The 14,756-nt window shown below is 34.6% G+C and overlaps 1 protein-coding gene across 3 annotated transcripts; it reads left to right on the top strand.

Moving 5' to 3' along the window:
* Positions 1-287: 287 nt before the first annotated feature.
* LOC129270060 (uncharacterized) lies at positions 288-13,984 on the top strand. 3 transcript variants are annotated; one of them, XM_064106159.1, is made up of 4 exons: positions 288-380; positions 8,693-8,840; positions 9,633-9,787; positions 11,576-13,984. In XM_064106159.1, the coding sequence occupies exons 2-4, from the start codon at positions 8,756-8,758 to the stop codon at positions 11,699-11,701; spliced, it is 366 nt and encodes a 121-aa protein (XP_063962229.1). In that variant the 5' UTR covers positions 288-380; positions 8,693-8,755; the 3' UTR covers positions 11,702-13,984. The 3 variants fall into 3 exon arrangements, with proteins under 3 accessions (XP_063962229.1, XP_063962228.1, XP_054763450.1); XM_064106158.1 differs by lacking the exon at positions 288-380 and adding an exon at positions 4,110-4,470 and having other exon boundaries at positions 11,576-12,582; XM_054907475.2 differs by lacking the exon at positions 288-380 and adding an exon at positions 4,493-4,576 and having other exon boundaries at positions 11,576-11,716.
* The last annotated feature ends 772 nt before the right edge of the window (positions 13,985-14,756 follow it).

The raw sequence follows: 14,756 nt of genomic DNA, 5'->3' as shown, positions 1-14,756 counted from the left end.
TTTCGTATTTATACTCAGTGTGGTCACCCATTATCAATAAACCTTGATTTAGCCCTAAATTTTACGGTGAGGTTTCGATGTGAATCATGTGATTTCATTTAAGATTGACCGCATCCCTACAACTTCAGTAGATATAGGGAGCGCGTTTTGGCAGCATGTATCCATCATAACGATCGATATTGTCCTTGACAAGGTCCAGGTTTGTTTTTCATATATAGCAATTGTTTATGTTGAAAAAGAATAACAAAGGTATACAAACAAAAGGTACAAACCACAATGCGTTCGGCATTGATTGCCAGTGAAACAATAAGGAGACATGGGACCATAGAGCCTCAAAACACACTCCTAATATGCCTTGGAATATTATGATGCTTTCCTTGGTAAGTTCAGTTAATTCATCTTCAATATCTGTCATGAAATGTCTTTGAAATGTTTGCATTATTGCACTGTGTGTCTGGTTTTCCTTCCCCTTTCCTTTCGAGGCCTTTATCAATTTCAAGCTCTAAGCTGAAGATGGAGGTCTCCCACATTCCAAAATGTATTATGTCGATATATGTATATATATATATATATGTATATATTTTGTTTCCTGCTTCTTGTTTTAATAATTTAGAAGAAAAGAAATTTATCAGGTATAGATATATTTCAAGTAGATTGTTAGAATGTATGTATGCATATGTCACTCTTTATGTCATTTGCTTATGTTAAATTATTACACTTGTATATACTTTTGTTATTGGAATGTGGAAATGAATAAATCAAATCAAATTATATCGAACATGTACTGTTACTTCGATTATATTAAGTTGTTGAACGGAAATAAATAAATCTAATCTAAATGTATAGAGGTGTTGCGGCTCAGTGGTTAAGTCTTGTGTGTCCTGACTTTCACCACAACGTCTGAGGTTCGAATTCCACCACAGCACTCGCGTCCTTTGGTAAGGCGTTTATCTACATTTGCTGCTCTCCACCCAGGTAGGTGTAGTAAATGGATACCCTGTAGGAAGAAATTCCTAAAATGCTCGAGTGTCCGATCAGGGTAGCCATGCTAAAGCTGGGGTGTGCAGCGCTTAGAAACATTGTATTAAGCGCTATACGCCTATATACTATAATGATAGGCAATTTTTTTTCTATCAATGATTAGCTGGAAAAAGTGATTTACCTTTTACCTTTAGAAATTCAATAACCTGCATGCATGTGGTGTGCGCAATTTATTATCTTTGGTTCAGGTTGCCATTATTCATTTAACACAAAATTACTGATCTTCACAACCAAAAAGATTGCCCGGGGATTAAGCCTAATCGTCCTAGGATAAAAATATGGATTGGTTTCAGATCACGCGTCAACTGTCATTTACATGCTTTAAAAAAAAAAGCTTCCTACAGGCGTTTCTTTTTCCATTTATTTACTTTTTAATTTGCTATATTCATGCATTTTTTTTATATTTATTGTATATACATGTGTATTTCAGCTGTTTATATCACGAATGTACATATTTTGATTTTTTTTCATGGAAAAGAACAAACGAGTTGAATTGAATAAAAAATAGGTCAAGGGGGTGACATAGTTTTAATGCATTCCAGCATTTTCATGGCCACATATCTAAAGCGCTCTGGCAAACCTCCCAAAGCTATATTTGACACGAATCGGATCATGATGGCCCAACAAACAGCCATAGGAATGACCCCAATCAAAACCAGGGTGTAAAATGGATTGGTTCATTTTTGTTTTGAACAACGAATAAAACAGCGCCATCATCAATACGCGAAAAATGTGAAATCAGACAAGTCCACCCAAACAAGGGGAAAAAATCCAACAAGCATAACGCTGAAAATGTGATCAAAATCGGATATAGAATAAGAAAATAGGCCTATGACATTTTTCAAGTTACACTTAGTTTCAGAAAACACATCCTGGTCGGTATGCAAATGAGGGAGTGATGACGTTACCCAATCACTATTTCTTTTTCATTTCATTATTATGAATTTTATGAAATAGTTTATCTCATTTTCATGTGAAACGAAAATTATTTATCTATCTATCTATCTATCTATCTATCTATCTATCTATCTATCTATCTATCTATCTATCTATCTATCTATCTATCTATCTATCTATCTATCTATCTATCTATCTATCTATCTATCTATCTATCTATCTATCTATCTATCTATCTATCTATCTATATCTATCTATCTATCTATCTATCTATCTATCTATCTATCTATCTATCTATCTATCTATCTATCTATCTATCTATCTATCTATCTATCTATCTATCTATCTATCTATCTATCTATCTATCTATCTATCTATCTATCTATCTATCTATCTATCTATCTATCTATCTACAGTATCTACATCTCTCCGTCTCTATTGTCTCCTGTTCCGCGCTCAAACCAAACCATGCATGGAAACAAAATTGTCATTTTGGTCGTAGATATTGCTTATTTCTTGACATCTTACAATAACACCCCATAGTGGGATCAGAGTTGCACCTTTCAATGTCAAGGTTGCACAATATGTGATCCCTCTCTGAAAATATGTAATTGCCATTGTGGTAGTTATTGTGATTTGATGAATATAATTTTTAGTCAGATCTGCTGAAATTGAAATACATACAAAATATGCCTAATGTACTCTAAATTACAGGGATTTAAAACAAGTCCACATGGACTGTAGTTAGGGACCAATCGAATTCCGGATTTAGTTTGAATCCTTAAGATTCATTTTTAAATCTCGAAAGATTTAAATTTAAATCATTTGAGATTTAAATTTAAGTCGTTAGGATTAAAACTAAATTCAGAAATCGATTGGTCCCTAGCTACAGTCCATCTGGACTTATTTTAAATCCCTGTAATTTAGAGTTGTGACACCAGCAACTATCCCATTTGCAAAGTACCACGTCATTTATGGGCTTATATGAGAATAAGCCTAACTTTAAATTGTCATCCTAGCTTTCATATTTTACATAATTTTGATGATCCTTTCAGCGTTATGCATATGTCATAATAAACTTCCTGTTTGGGAGGATTTGATATTTCAAAGTCACACTAAAGCTCTGGGCCGTAATTTTTCTGTTTTGTTTGCTGCTTGATGATTCCAATTTTTTATGGGCTAGCTGATTTCCATTAAACGACAAGCCATCCCAACAAAAAGTTGATTTGAATAAAAGAGATAAATCCAACAAGCATAACACTGAAAATTTCATCAAAATCGGATGTAAAATATGAAAGTTATGACATTTTAAGTATCGCTTACTTTCACAAAACAGTTAGATGCACATCCTGGTTGGTGTGCAAATGAGGAGACTGATGACGTCACCCACTCACTATTTCTTTTGTATTTTATTATATGAAATATTATAATTTTGTTTCCATTGTCAAGTGAAACAAATTCCTCCCTGAACATTTGGAAGTTGGTCCTTATTGTAAAATTTGTAAAAAATTAAATATTGTATAATTCAAACAATAAAAACAAAAGAAATAGTGAGTGAGGGACATCATAGACTGATTCATTTGCATGCCACTGAGTTGTGCATATCACTGATTTGTGAAAAAATAAGCGAAACTGCTAGTATGATTTTTCTCTGTTTATTCAAATCAACATTTTTCTGGGGTGGACTTGACCTTTAATTACCTCGAATGGTTATTAGTATGCATGTTAGTATCAAGTATTAATTAGAGCGCCTATTCTGCCTTAAGTATTTGAAATTTGTTTTATGTAAGGGGCAAGAGAAATCTTGAAAACTGTATTCATAAAACCATGTTTAATAGCTCCATGCATGATAAAAACTAAAAATAGGCATAAAATGAATAAGGGACAGTGTTCATATATCAGGGGCCGCGGAACGGTTTTAAAGGGGGGGGGGGCTGACCATGCAAAAAATCACAACCATATGGTCATTTTTACGTTTTTGTTTTTTTGTTTGGAAAAAAGTGTGGGGGGGTGGCTGAAGCCCCCCCCCCCCCGCTTCCGCGGCCCCTGTATATTTATCATAACGAAAGTCATATTTTACCCCCGAATACGCAAAACGAAATAAATATGAAACATATTCCAAGAATCCAAGTGTCGCATTCAAAACACTTCGAAACAAGCCAGTACATTTCATTGCTAGTAGGTAACTAACGGTGATGATGCGAGTGGCAGAATAGCAGTGTTCGCTGGGAGGACTGCTGATCAGGTGCTTATTTTCGGTTCAAGTTGACCCGCAAGTTGCCAAATTATACCATCGTAACGCTCTACGCCGCGCCTGCATAATCATTAACATGTGATTTCGTGTTTCTCAGTTTGGACTTGTACTTTTTCATCTGCAGATGGTTTTGATATTACATGGTAGTCTTTTTATATGTTACTAATCGATAAAACATCTGCGTGGACCAATATTTGAGCATGTGTCGTCTGCATCCGTGTATTTTGTACGAGATCGGGTATCCAGTGGAATAAACCTGGAGGTAGGAGGAGAATCAGGTGAGCACGTACCTGGCTTGGTAGACTTTACGCCCGGGAAAGTCCCCCGTGGGGACCATCGCGGTGCATGGATCGATTTGGCTGGCAGGAGCTCGGGCCACTTGGGGTGAGGGATTCTCGATTGCTCTTTGATGGATTTATGCAATATGCATGATTTCTCTTTACCCATTCTCCCTTTTTAGCTACTGTGATGCTGCTGTTGTTTCCATGTGTGTCTGTACTTGAACCATCTGCTGATGTGGGAATATATAGGCCTAAATAGCGCTGTAGTGCAGAAATTACTGAGAAAGTTTACGAACAAGTCATAGATTAACTTCAGGAGTTATCAATTTTATTTTCATTTCATGCTTCATTTCCTCATATTCTGTTAGATGAAAGCTGTTTGTTTTGTTTTGCTGGCTTGATGTATTATTATGTGGGTCCTAAAGAAAGAAAGTAAGAAACACATTGAGGGTGTGCATGCACATATACCCAAAATAATTATTGATTTCAAATCTCATTGTGTGATCAGTGCAGTCTGCATAAATTGACCTACTGTTTCTTTCTCATGACTTGATACCAAAATGATTTGAGAAGATTTAGTTCAGTTTGGGTTTCATATTATCTGTTCTTGGTCTGCAAAATAAGAAGATATAATTGATTGTAAAATTTGATTGTTCTTGAAATAAGTAAATCAACAGACTATAGGCCTATATGCTACTTATTGCATTATATTCTTATGATGATTCTTTATCTTTAAAGGAGAATGAAACTCTTGGAGCAAGTTAGCTTTTGTGAAAGCAGAAAAATCAAAGAATAAGATCAACAGAAGTTTGAGTAAAATAGGACTAGAAATAGAAGAGTTATGAGCATTTGAATGTCGAGATCACTAATGCTATGGAGATCCTCCCTTTGGCAATGCGACCAAGATCTATGATGTCACAGATGAACAACTCTCCCCTTTTGGACACTGAAAATATACACCAAAACATCTCTTTTTGCTCATTCTAAGACAAACGATTCATCAATGATATAATGTTGTTGTGAAACCTCTGTACTTGTCCTCTCATAAAGCGAACACCTCACCTTGTGATAGACTCTATAAAAGTGAGAATATAAGTGAAATAAGTACTAAAGTAATGACGGAGTTGTACGTGTGTGACATCACAGATCTTGGTCGCATTGCCAACAGGAGGATCTACATGGTATTAGTGATCTCAATATTCAAATGCTCATAACTTTCTTATTATTCATTCAATCTTCCTCAAACTTTCAACAATATGTTTCTTTGATTTTTCTCTTTGATATGGATTCAGCTGGTTTCAAGGGTTTCATTCTCCTTTAATTTTAAAACATAGATAACACTGTCTACAGCCTATAGGCCTATTAGCTTTCTCAATAATGTTTTTGAAATTTCAGATGGCTAAGGAAGTTCAGAGCTGAGACAGAGACCTGCAGATAAATTGTCAAATCAATAATTCACAGATTTGATGATGTTCAGATAATATTGTTTAATATGTTATTGAACTAGATATCAGAAGACTAAAAGAATTTGGTAGTAGATGGTGTGTGTCTTGATTCTAATGTTATTTTGATTGCACCTTCCTATGTGGGAACAGATTTGATATATTAATGGTTGAATAACTCGTTGAGGTAGCAAAAAATATAACATAATTTATGTGAATCACAGCTTGAATTAACATGTGTGAAATTTTGCTTATATTATAATGATCTACTTGACTTAGTACCTCAATAGACATGGGCGGAATTTATGACATTGTACAGTCTATTTTTGGGCATATTTGTACGTAATTTCCATTAAAAATCAAGATCTTTAACCTGTTCACAGTAGTGATTGCTGAATTCTCTATTTCCCATAAACTTTTTTTACAGGGATCACCAGGTTCCAGTAGGCTAAGGTCTAAGATTCAGTAACAAAAGTGAAAAAAATATTGTCACACTCTCATTTCCATTTATTCCTGATTTTTTGCTTTTTGGAATAAATTCTAATATTTTATACATTTCTGAACCAATGTTACCCTCATGAATGTCTGTATAATGAAGTTTAGAATTGAAGATTATCTGATCTGTTCATAAATGCTGAAAGAATGCTAATTAGTCAGAATACTTTAAAACCAACTTCACATGTTGCTCATGGTCTAGAGAAGCTTGGAGGGTTTATTTACAATTCGTCTAATGCCAATTCTTCCAATTGCCAACTCGTCTACCATCATTTGGTCTATCATCAGTTTGTCTTCTCACCACATGGTCTACTTTCATTTAGTCTAATGCCATTCCGTCTAATAATCAGTTGGCCTAATAGCCATTTAGTCTCTAAACCTTTTGGTCTAATTATACTAAAGTGTTAATTGTGCGAAATGAATGAGAAGAAAAGGGGTATTAGACCAACTGGTTATTACACGAAATGGTAATAGACGAAATTGTGATTATTTAGACGAAGTGATGATTGGACCAAATGGTTATTGGACCAAATGATTGTCAGACGAAATGTTTATGGATGGACTGGCATTAGACTAAATGATGGTGGACCATGTGGTGAGTGGACGAATTGGCATTTTACTGCTTGGAGAGAACATGGGAGTGTTTCACGAAGCATCTCATCCAAAATGTTTCACAGACTAATTTGTTCTGCACCAGTCAGATGCAGATATTTCAGTAGCCTATAACAGATGACTGACTTTTCTGTTTCATGAACTGCTCTCCTGTGATGTATGCCTTGCAATGGAAAGTGATTTATTGGCAATTATATTATGCAAACAGTGGATAAACAGATCCATCATCAGCTTCTTCACTGGTTCATGATGCCAGGGTTGACTGGGAGTCATATTTCAGAAGATTTGAGGGAAAGAGAGAGAAACAGAATATATATATATACACATTGCAGGGAATATATACAGTTGATGTTGATTGTTTTCTTTGTATGTCAGTAAGAAATGAAGGGCAAATGAATCATTGTATTTAACATGTTCACTTAAAAAAAAGAGAGAAGAGAAGGGAAGAGAGGACAAGAGGAAAAGAGAAGAGAGAGAGAGAGAGAGCCTTGACTGCATGTTGAGGGTATTTTTATTCAATTCAATGCAATTTCATTCAAACCTCTTTCTGCAAAGGGGGCTAGACCCTTTCTTTAAAAAAACATTAAAAAAACTTTCATGATTAAAAAAAATAAAAGATCAACATTAAAATGTTTAGATTGAGAAACTATCTTCCAAGAAATGCCAATGAGTCAATGATTGCAAGTGGCACAGCAGGGTGAACCCAAATATGGATGGAATACTGCTTGTGGATACAGCTCACACAAGCCTTATATTTCATTAAATACATCTCTTTAAACTTTAAAGAGAGAACTCTGAATTTGTATTCATGCATTGTGCACATTTTGAATGCCTGAGCTTGATCCTTGAAAAAAAAAATGCATGTGGAGTCTGATTATTGTTTCATGGCACTGGAGAAGACAAAAAGATGGTTAGATAGTGAGGGAGATCGATATAGACAGAGTATATAGTTGTAGAGATAAATGTATGAGGAAGAGATGATTGGGGTATGGTTATGATAAATTGCTTTTATTTTTTTGAAAACATGTTTTAAAACAAAACAAGCATAAAACTAGGGAATGAAAGATGTGGAATATGAATTAAGGAGAGGGGAAGGCGGGGGGGGGGGGGGGGGGGAATGTCAAAGAAGTACAAATACTGAGAAGAAGAGAGGCGACTGAAAGAGAAATACATATTAAACAAGATCTTGAAGAGCATTCAGAAGATGAAGACATGAAATTCAGTTTAAAGATAAATACCAGTTGTGGCAATGATCTAAAAATGAGTTCAAACAGAATCCAATGAAATTACCATCAAAGTGTTTGTATAAATAAAAAATATGTGCTACATAGCTCTGGAAGAAAATGTGTACTTGATGAGAAATGAACAAAATAAGCACAGAATTCCATCAAATGTTGGGTATTTTTCGAAGCAATATTAATACAGTATCCTGACCCACATATATGCTATTCTGTGTTAGTGATCATCAGAATTATCAATTTTGAGTGAAGTTTTCATGATTTTACAAAGATGAATTTAATGTACCAGATCTAGATGTATGATAATATTTTGACAATTAACCATTATTTAAATGACTTTCTCATGAAATAATTGTTTGCTGCAACTACTTTCTTTTACGGTACCTTTAATTGTTGGGGGTAAGGTTTCATGAATTTCATTTTTTTTTTCAGATCACATTTTGAGCAGAGACTTACCTCATCCATGACAATGTCAGCATCTGGCTGCAAGTTGGTATGAAGTTAATTGATAAGATGGCCAGCTGCAGTGTCACTCTGGAACAAAACCATCCAAGAAGCCCTTGCATTAAAATAACAAAAGGTACCCCAGTCTATGAATGATGTGTTTCTTTATTCTTATTTTCTGATGGTTATATGATTACTTTTTACTTTTTTGGCTTGGAGAGTAAACCCTGTCGACTAGATTCAATTAATGAATTAGATCTCTTTATATTTTCCTTGATGAATCAAAACGTGCATCATTTTTTAAATTTCACAAATGAAGAACTTGGTTTGTGATACTGACTTGCCCATGAGTTACAAGGTCAGGGAACAGTTTTGTTGCCCTTGGCCCATATGAAATAAATAGATACTAATAAAGATCAAATAACTGCATAAAGGCAGTTGGAGCAACATTTGATTTTAGTACTTCTGATTCTGAATATGATGCTTATAGAGATGTAACATCACAATGTAATGCATCATAATCAATTTCATTTAGTTTACTTACAACACTAACATTGACAAGGCTACCTATTATAGTACCGAGTAATCAAGAGATTCCTTTCTGCTGGTACCAATTCATACCTTGGTATGAATACCTTGAGACTGGTAGGATGTAAATTATATTCTAAATTTTTTGGTTATATGCTACACATTTTCCTGAGGATGATTAAGGGGCAGCATGTTTGGAAAATATATGCTGGTTTTCAGACGATATGTTATGAATAGAGAATAAATATTATTGGGAAATAGATGTAGGTTGGGAGTGAAAGAGAATACAAAATAAGCATATTGCATTCTGGGAAAAGAACTATGAACTGCCAAGATGCTAGCTGATATGTTGTTCCATGTAGCTGTCACATAATGGCCTTTTATCGTTTAATCATTCTAGCACCAAACAAGCCATCCTCACCTATGCGCCATATCTGTGAGCAGTCTCATTGTACTCCCCCTGATGCGATAAGAAAAGAGACGATAGAAACCATGGTTTGTCAGAAAACAGAATCTGATCAGCTCCTTGATACCATCCCAGAAGAAACTACAGAGGTAAGTCTTAATGATAGTCATTTATATGGCGCCATCTATCTAGAAATATTCTATTCCAAGGCGCGATGTTATTATTAGTATTACCCCGGCTTTAGCTTGAGCTGCCTTTCAGCGCTCCATGCATTCAAGGAATTAATCCTGCCGGGTATCCATTCACCTCACCTGGGTTGAGTGCAGCGCAATGTGGATAAATTTCTTGCTGAAGGAAATTATGCCATATTTTTATGATCAGATCGGTTTGAAAGCACTTGAAACTAAGCCTTGACAAAGCTTTGGAAAAGGGACAGTGATGTGAATTAAATACTCAAATGGCAAATACTCAAATACTCAACATGCCAATCCTACAGAAGCATAGTAGTGTTGAATATTTCTTGAACTCTGAAAATTAAAATTGCAATATAAATATATATATAGAAAATATTTCATATACTTCACTTCACAACTGTTTAGGACATCACATTAATAAAATCTATAATGATAGAATTTGAATTGCAACATTCACTTTTTTGCTAGGGGGGGGGGGGTGTACCAAAACTGAAATTAGTACCAAGATGCTTTCACACCTACATGTATCCAATCATAAAATTTATAACCTGGTATTTTCTGAAGGGGAGCTAACATCATTACCTTGTATTTTGCTAGTGTTGTTCCAATAATAATTCTCATAGCATCTAAAAACAAATATCAGCGATTAAGTAAGTGCACAAATTTTCAAAAGTATTTTCACATTGCAGATGTTACTCCAAAGTTGCAGGGATTTTTATAGTGTGAGAGCAAATTCCAAGAACATTTGATTTTTTTTGTGATGCAAGCAGAATATTAATCCTGCTTCAAGGAATGGAAGAGTCTCGGTAGCTTGAAACAACAGGAAATTTATTTGGTTCAGGGTGGTGTGAATATTTAAGTAATAGGGTATTTAGGGCCTGAATAAGTCCGTTTAATTCATAATTTTTTGTTAATGAGCTGATGTGCAATCACCAATTGATGAGTAATACATGGCTCCTGAGGTGCATGACCAAACAATTTGTGGCTCCGATCCATTTTAGGATATCACGAATATCAATACGATTGGCATTATGACTGAATAACATTAATTTGGTGCTTTCAATAGTAGCCATGTGAATTGTGATATGATAATAATTTTCAGGCTTTTCTTTCCTTGTTCCAATTGACACATATTATCTGAATTATCCCATGATATCAATATGTAAGTGTAAAATTTTAACTCTTTACCAGTTTACTTTTTAAATATATTATTATTATTATTATTATAAACTGCAACAGATTAAAACAAATATGTGGCCAATAATTACTGCTTCAGTTCTTCTGCCCATACGATATCAGTCATTTACTTGTGAAATGAAATCAAAGACAATTTGATCTAATTATCATTTCAATTGTGATTTGTGAAAATTTTCCGAGAGCTCAAGTAGAAGAGAATCTGAAAAAGTCAGTTTGATGGGATTTTAAACAGTATTGGATCTTTTGCTGTATTCGAAGAGTAAAAGATGCCTGGATATAGAATTTATGGGCCTGTTAGAGTTCTTTATTGCCGCATATTGTCAGAACTATTTCGTTGAAATTTTCTAATATCTCGTAAATTTTGATTGCGAAAACTTGTGATGTTTCAGCATAAAAAATAAGTGTTTTCACCACTGATTATTTTAATATACTTTGTAGCCCTTAGCTTTCAGTAGTATGAGTTGAGATTGACTACATTTGAGCTTCTTTTACAGTGTTGCAGCATTGTTTTCAATATTTGTTTCATAATTTTTTTTAAAATTCCAGTCATCTGCAGCAAAAGAAGGCAATGATAATCAGAGCCTTGTGGTCTCCGATGCTGTTATTTGTACCAAAACAGAATCAGATCACCTTCTTGAACCACTCCCAGAAGGCATTGCAGATGTAAGTTAACTAGTCTTCTATAATATTTAGCACACTCACCACCTTTGCATGTTTAGAACCCACTGCACTATTCGTAATAGAGTAGGGGGAAACCCCGGTGTAGTAGTGCTCTTGAGGAGAGACCTATGGGTCATAGCGATTCAGTTCGCTTTCACCTCCCAGACACAGGTGATGCCAAACAAAATGATAATAATAAAAATAATGATAAATGATATTTTTCATTCCCAATATTTCCATACAGAGATATACTAGTATGCTATTTCTACATAAAATTAAAATGAAAGTAATAATAAATAAAATCCTTAAATTAATCTGTTTTAAAAATCAAGATTACCTATCACTAGCTTCCAAAGGCCCCATTTTTATCATGGAGTAAAATATCCTTATTTCTCATTGGTACTGCAGTTGCTTGAGCTGGCAAAAGATAATAAAAAAGAGGAGAAAACAAGTCAATAAAAAGGAAAACTAACCATACTTATGCTTAATGCTGTTACATAGTTGAAAAATACTGCTAATTATTTTTTTTGTGCAATTTAATTATTTTTTTACCTGAACAAACTATTTTGAATTGAATTGCACACATGAAATAATTTATTTACAATTCTTAATGCATTATGTGTATGAATAAGACCACGATTTTCTTTTTGTTTATACGTCCACTGCCCATTTCCGTGATATTATTTTTCACCTTGTAATTGTTTGACCCATTAATGTGTACTAATATTGCACTCATTATTGATGATTCAGAATTGGAATTGAAGAATAGTGGTGTCTGAAATGATTCCCGTGACCCGTGGTCTCATCTTCCGGTGTTAGTCATCAAATAAACCCTTAATAATAAATCAATTATAACTCTGCTTCTTGGAAGCCAAGTCATACCTTGCGACAGCAAAAGAAAAACAAAATCAAGAAAATTAGAAAGAAGGAGAGAGAATGCAAGGAAGGTGAAGAGGATGGTTCATGAATGAAATTCAATTTCCTTGAACAGAATACTCCTATGCAATGTGAGAAGTCGTATCATCAGTTCAGAACTAGAAAGACATAAGTTTTTATTCATTACCACAGACATAACCCCTTCTGCTTCTCAGCTAAGGAGATATTGAATTCTAAACAAATCAGTAAGCCAGGATCTGTCTGTAAGATTCAACATCTGGGCCTGGTAGCATAAATGTTAGTGATCGATTGTAGGGCTGATTTCTACAACTGATTGCATTGGTTACTGTGTATGATCCTTCCTAAAAATCATCCCCACGATCAATTGCTAAGCTTAATGTTGCAGGGGCCTTGGTGATTCAAGGAGGTAGAGGTGTGATATATTACAAACTTAGCACCTAGGAGGAAGCGTGCTGGAAAATGAGAAATGTGCAGGCAGCGTGTAGACCAGTCATCCCCAGTATTCATCCCTAGAATCTGGGAGCTTAGGGTTTGTTCATATTGACATACACGTAGTAGGCCTATCCAAGTTCACCAGCTCAGCATTTGGAAGTTAGATTGTTTTTCTTTAATGATGCAAGGAGTATGTGTACAGATATACATCCTGGTTTTAAAAGTCAAAGGGCCACGTGTAAGCCCCCTTCTCCCATTAAAAAAATCAGAGTTGGAATGTCGGGTTTTAGGCTGGATTCATACTGGTAAGATTGAGAATAAAGAATGGCTATTAAAGCTCTTTGAATTTCATGAAGGTCATGGTAAGAACGCCTTCTTGATTTCAAATGAATAGTTTCTATTCAGTTCAATGAAAATAATTTTATTTATTGATGATCAAACATCTTTCATAACTGCCGCACATGAAAAAAAAAATAGCCGCAGCTGGAACTTTCCAGCTTTCAAGTAAATGACATAATAACTAACATTGCAAAACTTATACATCTTGAAAGCTAATTCACAAGTTGAATGAATTGCATAAAATATAGTTATGATAAGAGAGTTGTAAAGTTGTAGAATAGGTGTTATTTCTTATCATGTGATATAGGCCTACTGTATTTATCATCTAAACGACTTATTTCATTGCTTAGATAGACAGCATGTGAACACAGCATAATTCTTGATGAATTGTGAGGTCAAGGTCTTGGTTGGGCATTACTCTCAAGGAAAACACGTTTCTAGACATGTTCACACAGAACAGTTTAGTATTTAATTCACAAGATCTCAAAGTCAAACATCTAGAAGAGTTTCAAATATATCAGGTTATAGTTTTATAATTGACCTGAACCTGACATCACATGACACAGTGGAATGAAATTGTGTGCACATGCATCAACTTTAAATGTTATTTAGAACTATTACCTTCCCAAAAAACAAATGCCTTTCTTTCTTTATTTATTATGCTGGGGTGACTGAACAGTATCAGTGTTGCCTTACACCTTCATGACCATAAAATACATACAAAGGGTAGCTATTCCTGGTGATACACTTGATGTGTTTGGGTTGTCAAAAACACCACAAACAGGGAAAAAGGAATATTTGGATGTCTTTTCTCCATATTTATTGCTCTGTCTTTTTGTAGTAATGTGTAATTCCCTGATAATATGCAAGATAGTTAATAGGGTTTACGATTACCTTATGCTTTAGGGGTATTTAAAAAAACATAAGGTCACATTTGTGTACAGCAGTAGAGTCTAGCATTCCCCCTGGCTGCTTGTGTGAACCTTGCTATTGGAAAGCAATGTAAGCTCACTCTTGAAATATTTACCCATATTGTTTAACAATTTACAGCATAAAATTGTTCTTCAAATTTTTGGAGCCCTGCATGGATGGGGGATGGTATATAATTGATGTTCTGAGGAAGGTCACTGTTTACATAGGCATCGAATTTCTAAATGTTGAAAGGCAGTAAAGCTAATATCGTTGCCCTTTCCATGTTTCTGTTTCATCAGATCTTTTTCATCAGATCTTTTTCATACTTACCTTATCCCTTGTAATATCTGAAATTTTCTCTGTATTTCACATCAAAACTGTTTGCTTTTCTCTTGTGACAGTCTCTTGATTTTTCCTTTCTGTTTTCTCTCACATTCTTCCACACAACGTCTTGACATCACCTTTAGGATGTAGGGTATCCTCAAAA

Source organism: Lytechinus pictus, chromosome 10 (genome assembly GCF_037042905.1).
Source record: "Lytechinus pictus isolate F3 Inbred chromosome 10, Lp3.0, whole genome shotgun sequence".
Taxonomy (NCBI): Eukaryota; Metazoa; Echinodermata; class Echinoidea; order Temnopleuroida; family Toxopneustidae; genus Lytechinus; species Lytechinus pictus.
This window is presented reverse-complemented; position numbering and strand designations above follow the sequence as displayed.

What these genes read in the sequence shown, in the direction of transcription:
- LOC129270060 (XM_064106159.1), top strand. Translation starts at nt 8,756, where the DNA reads ATGAAGTTAATTGATAAGATGGCCAGCTGCAGTGTCACTCTGGAACAA. An exon ending in TTGCATTAAAATAACAAAAG is followed by an intron (nt 8,841 to 9,632) that starts GTACCCCAGTCT and finishes TAATCATTCTAG; the next exon opens with CACCAAACAAGCCATCCTCA. An exon ending in TCCCAGAAGAAACTACAGAG is followed by an intron (nt 9,788 to 11,575) that starts GTAAGTCTTAAT and finishes TTAAAATTCCAG; the next exon opens with TCATCTGCAGCAAAAGAAGG.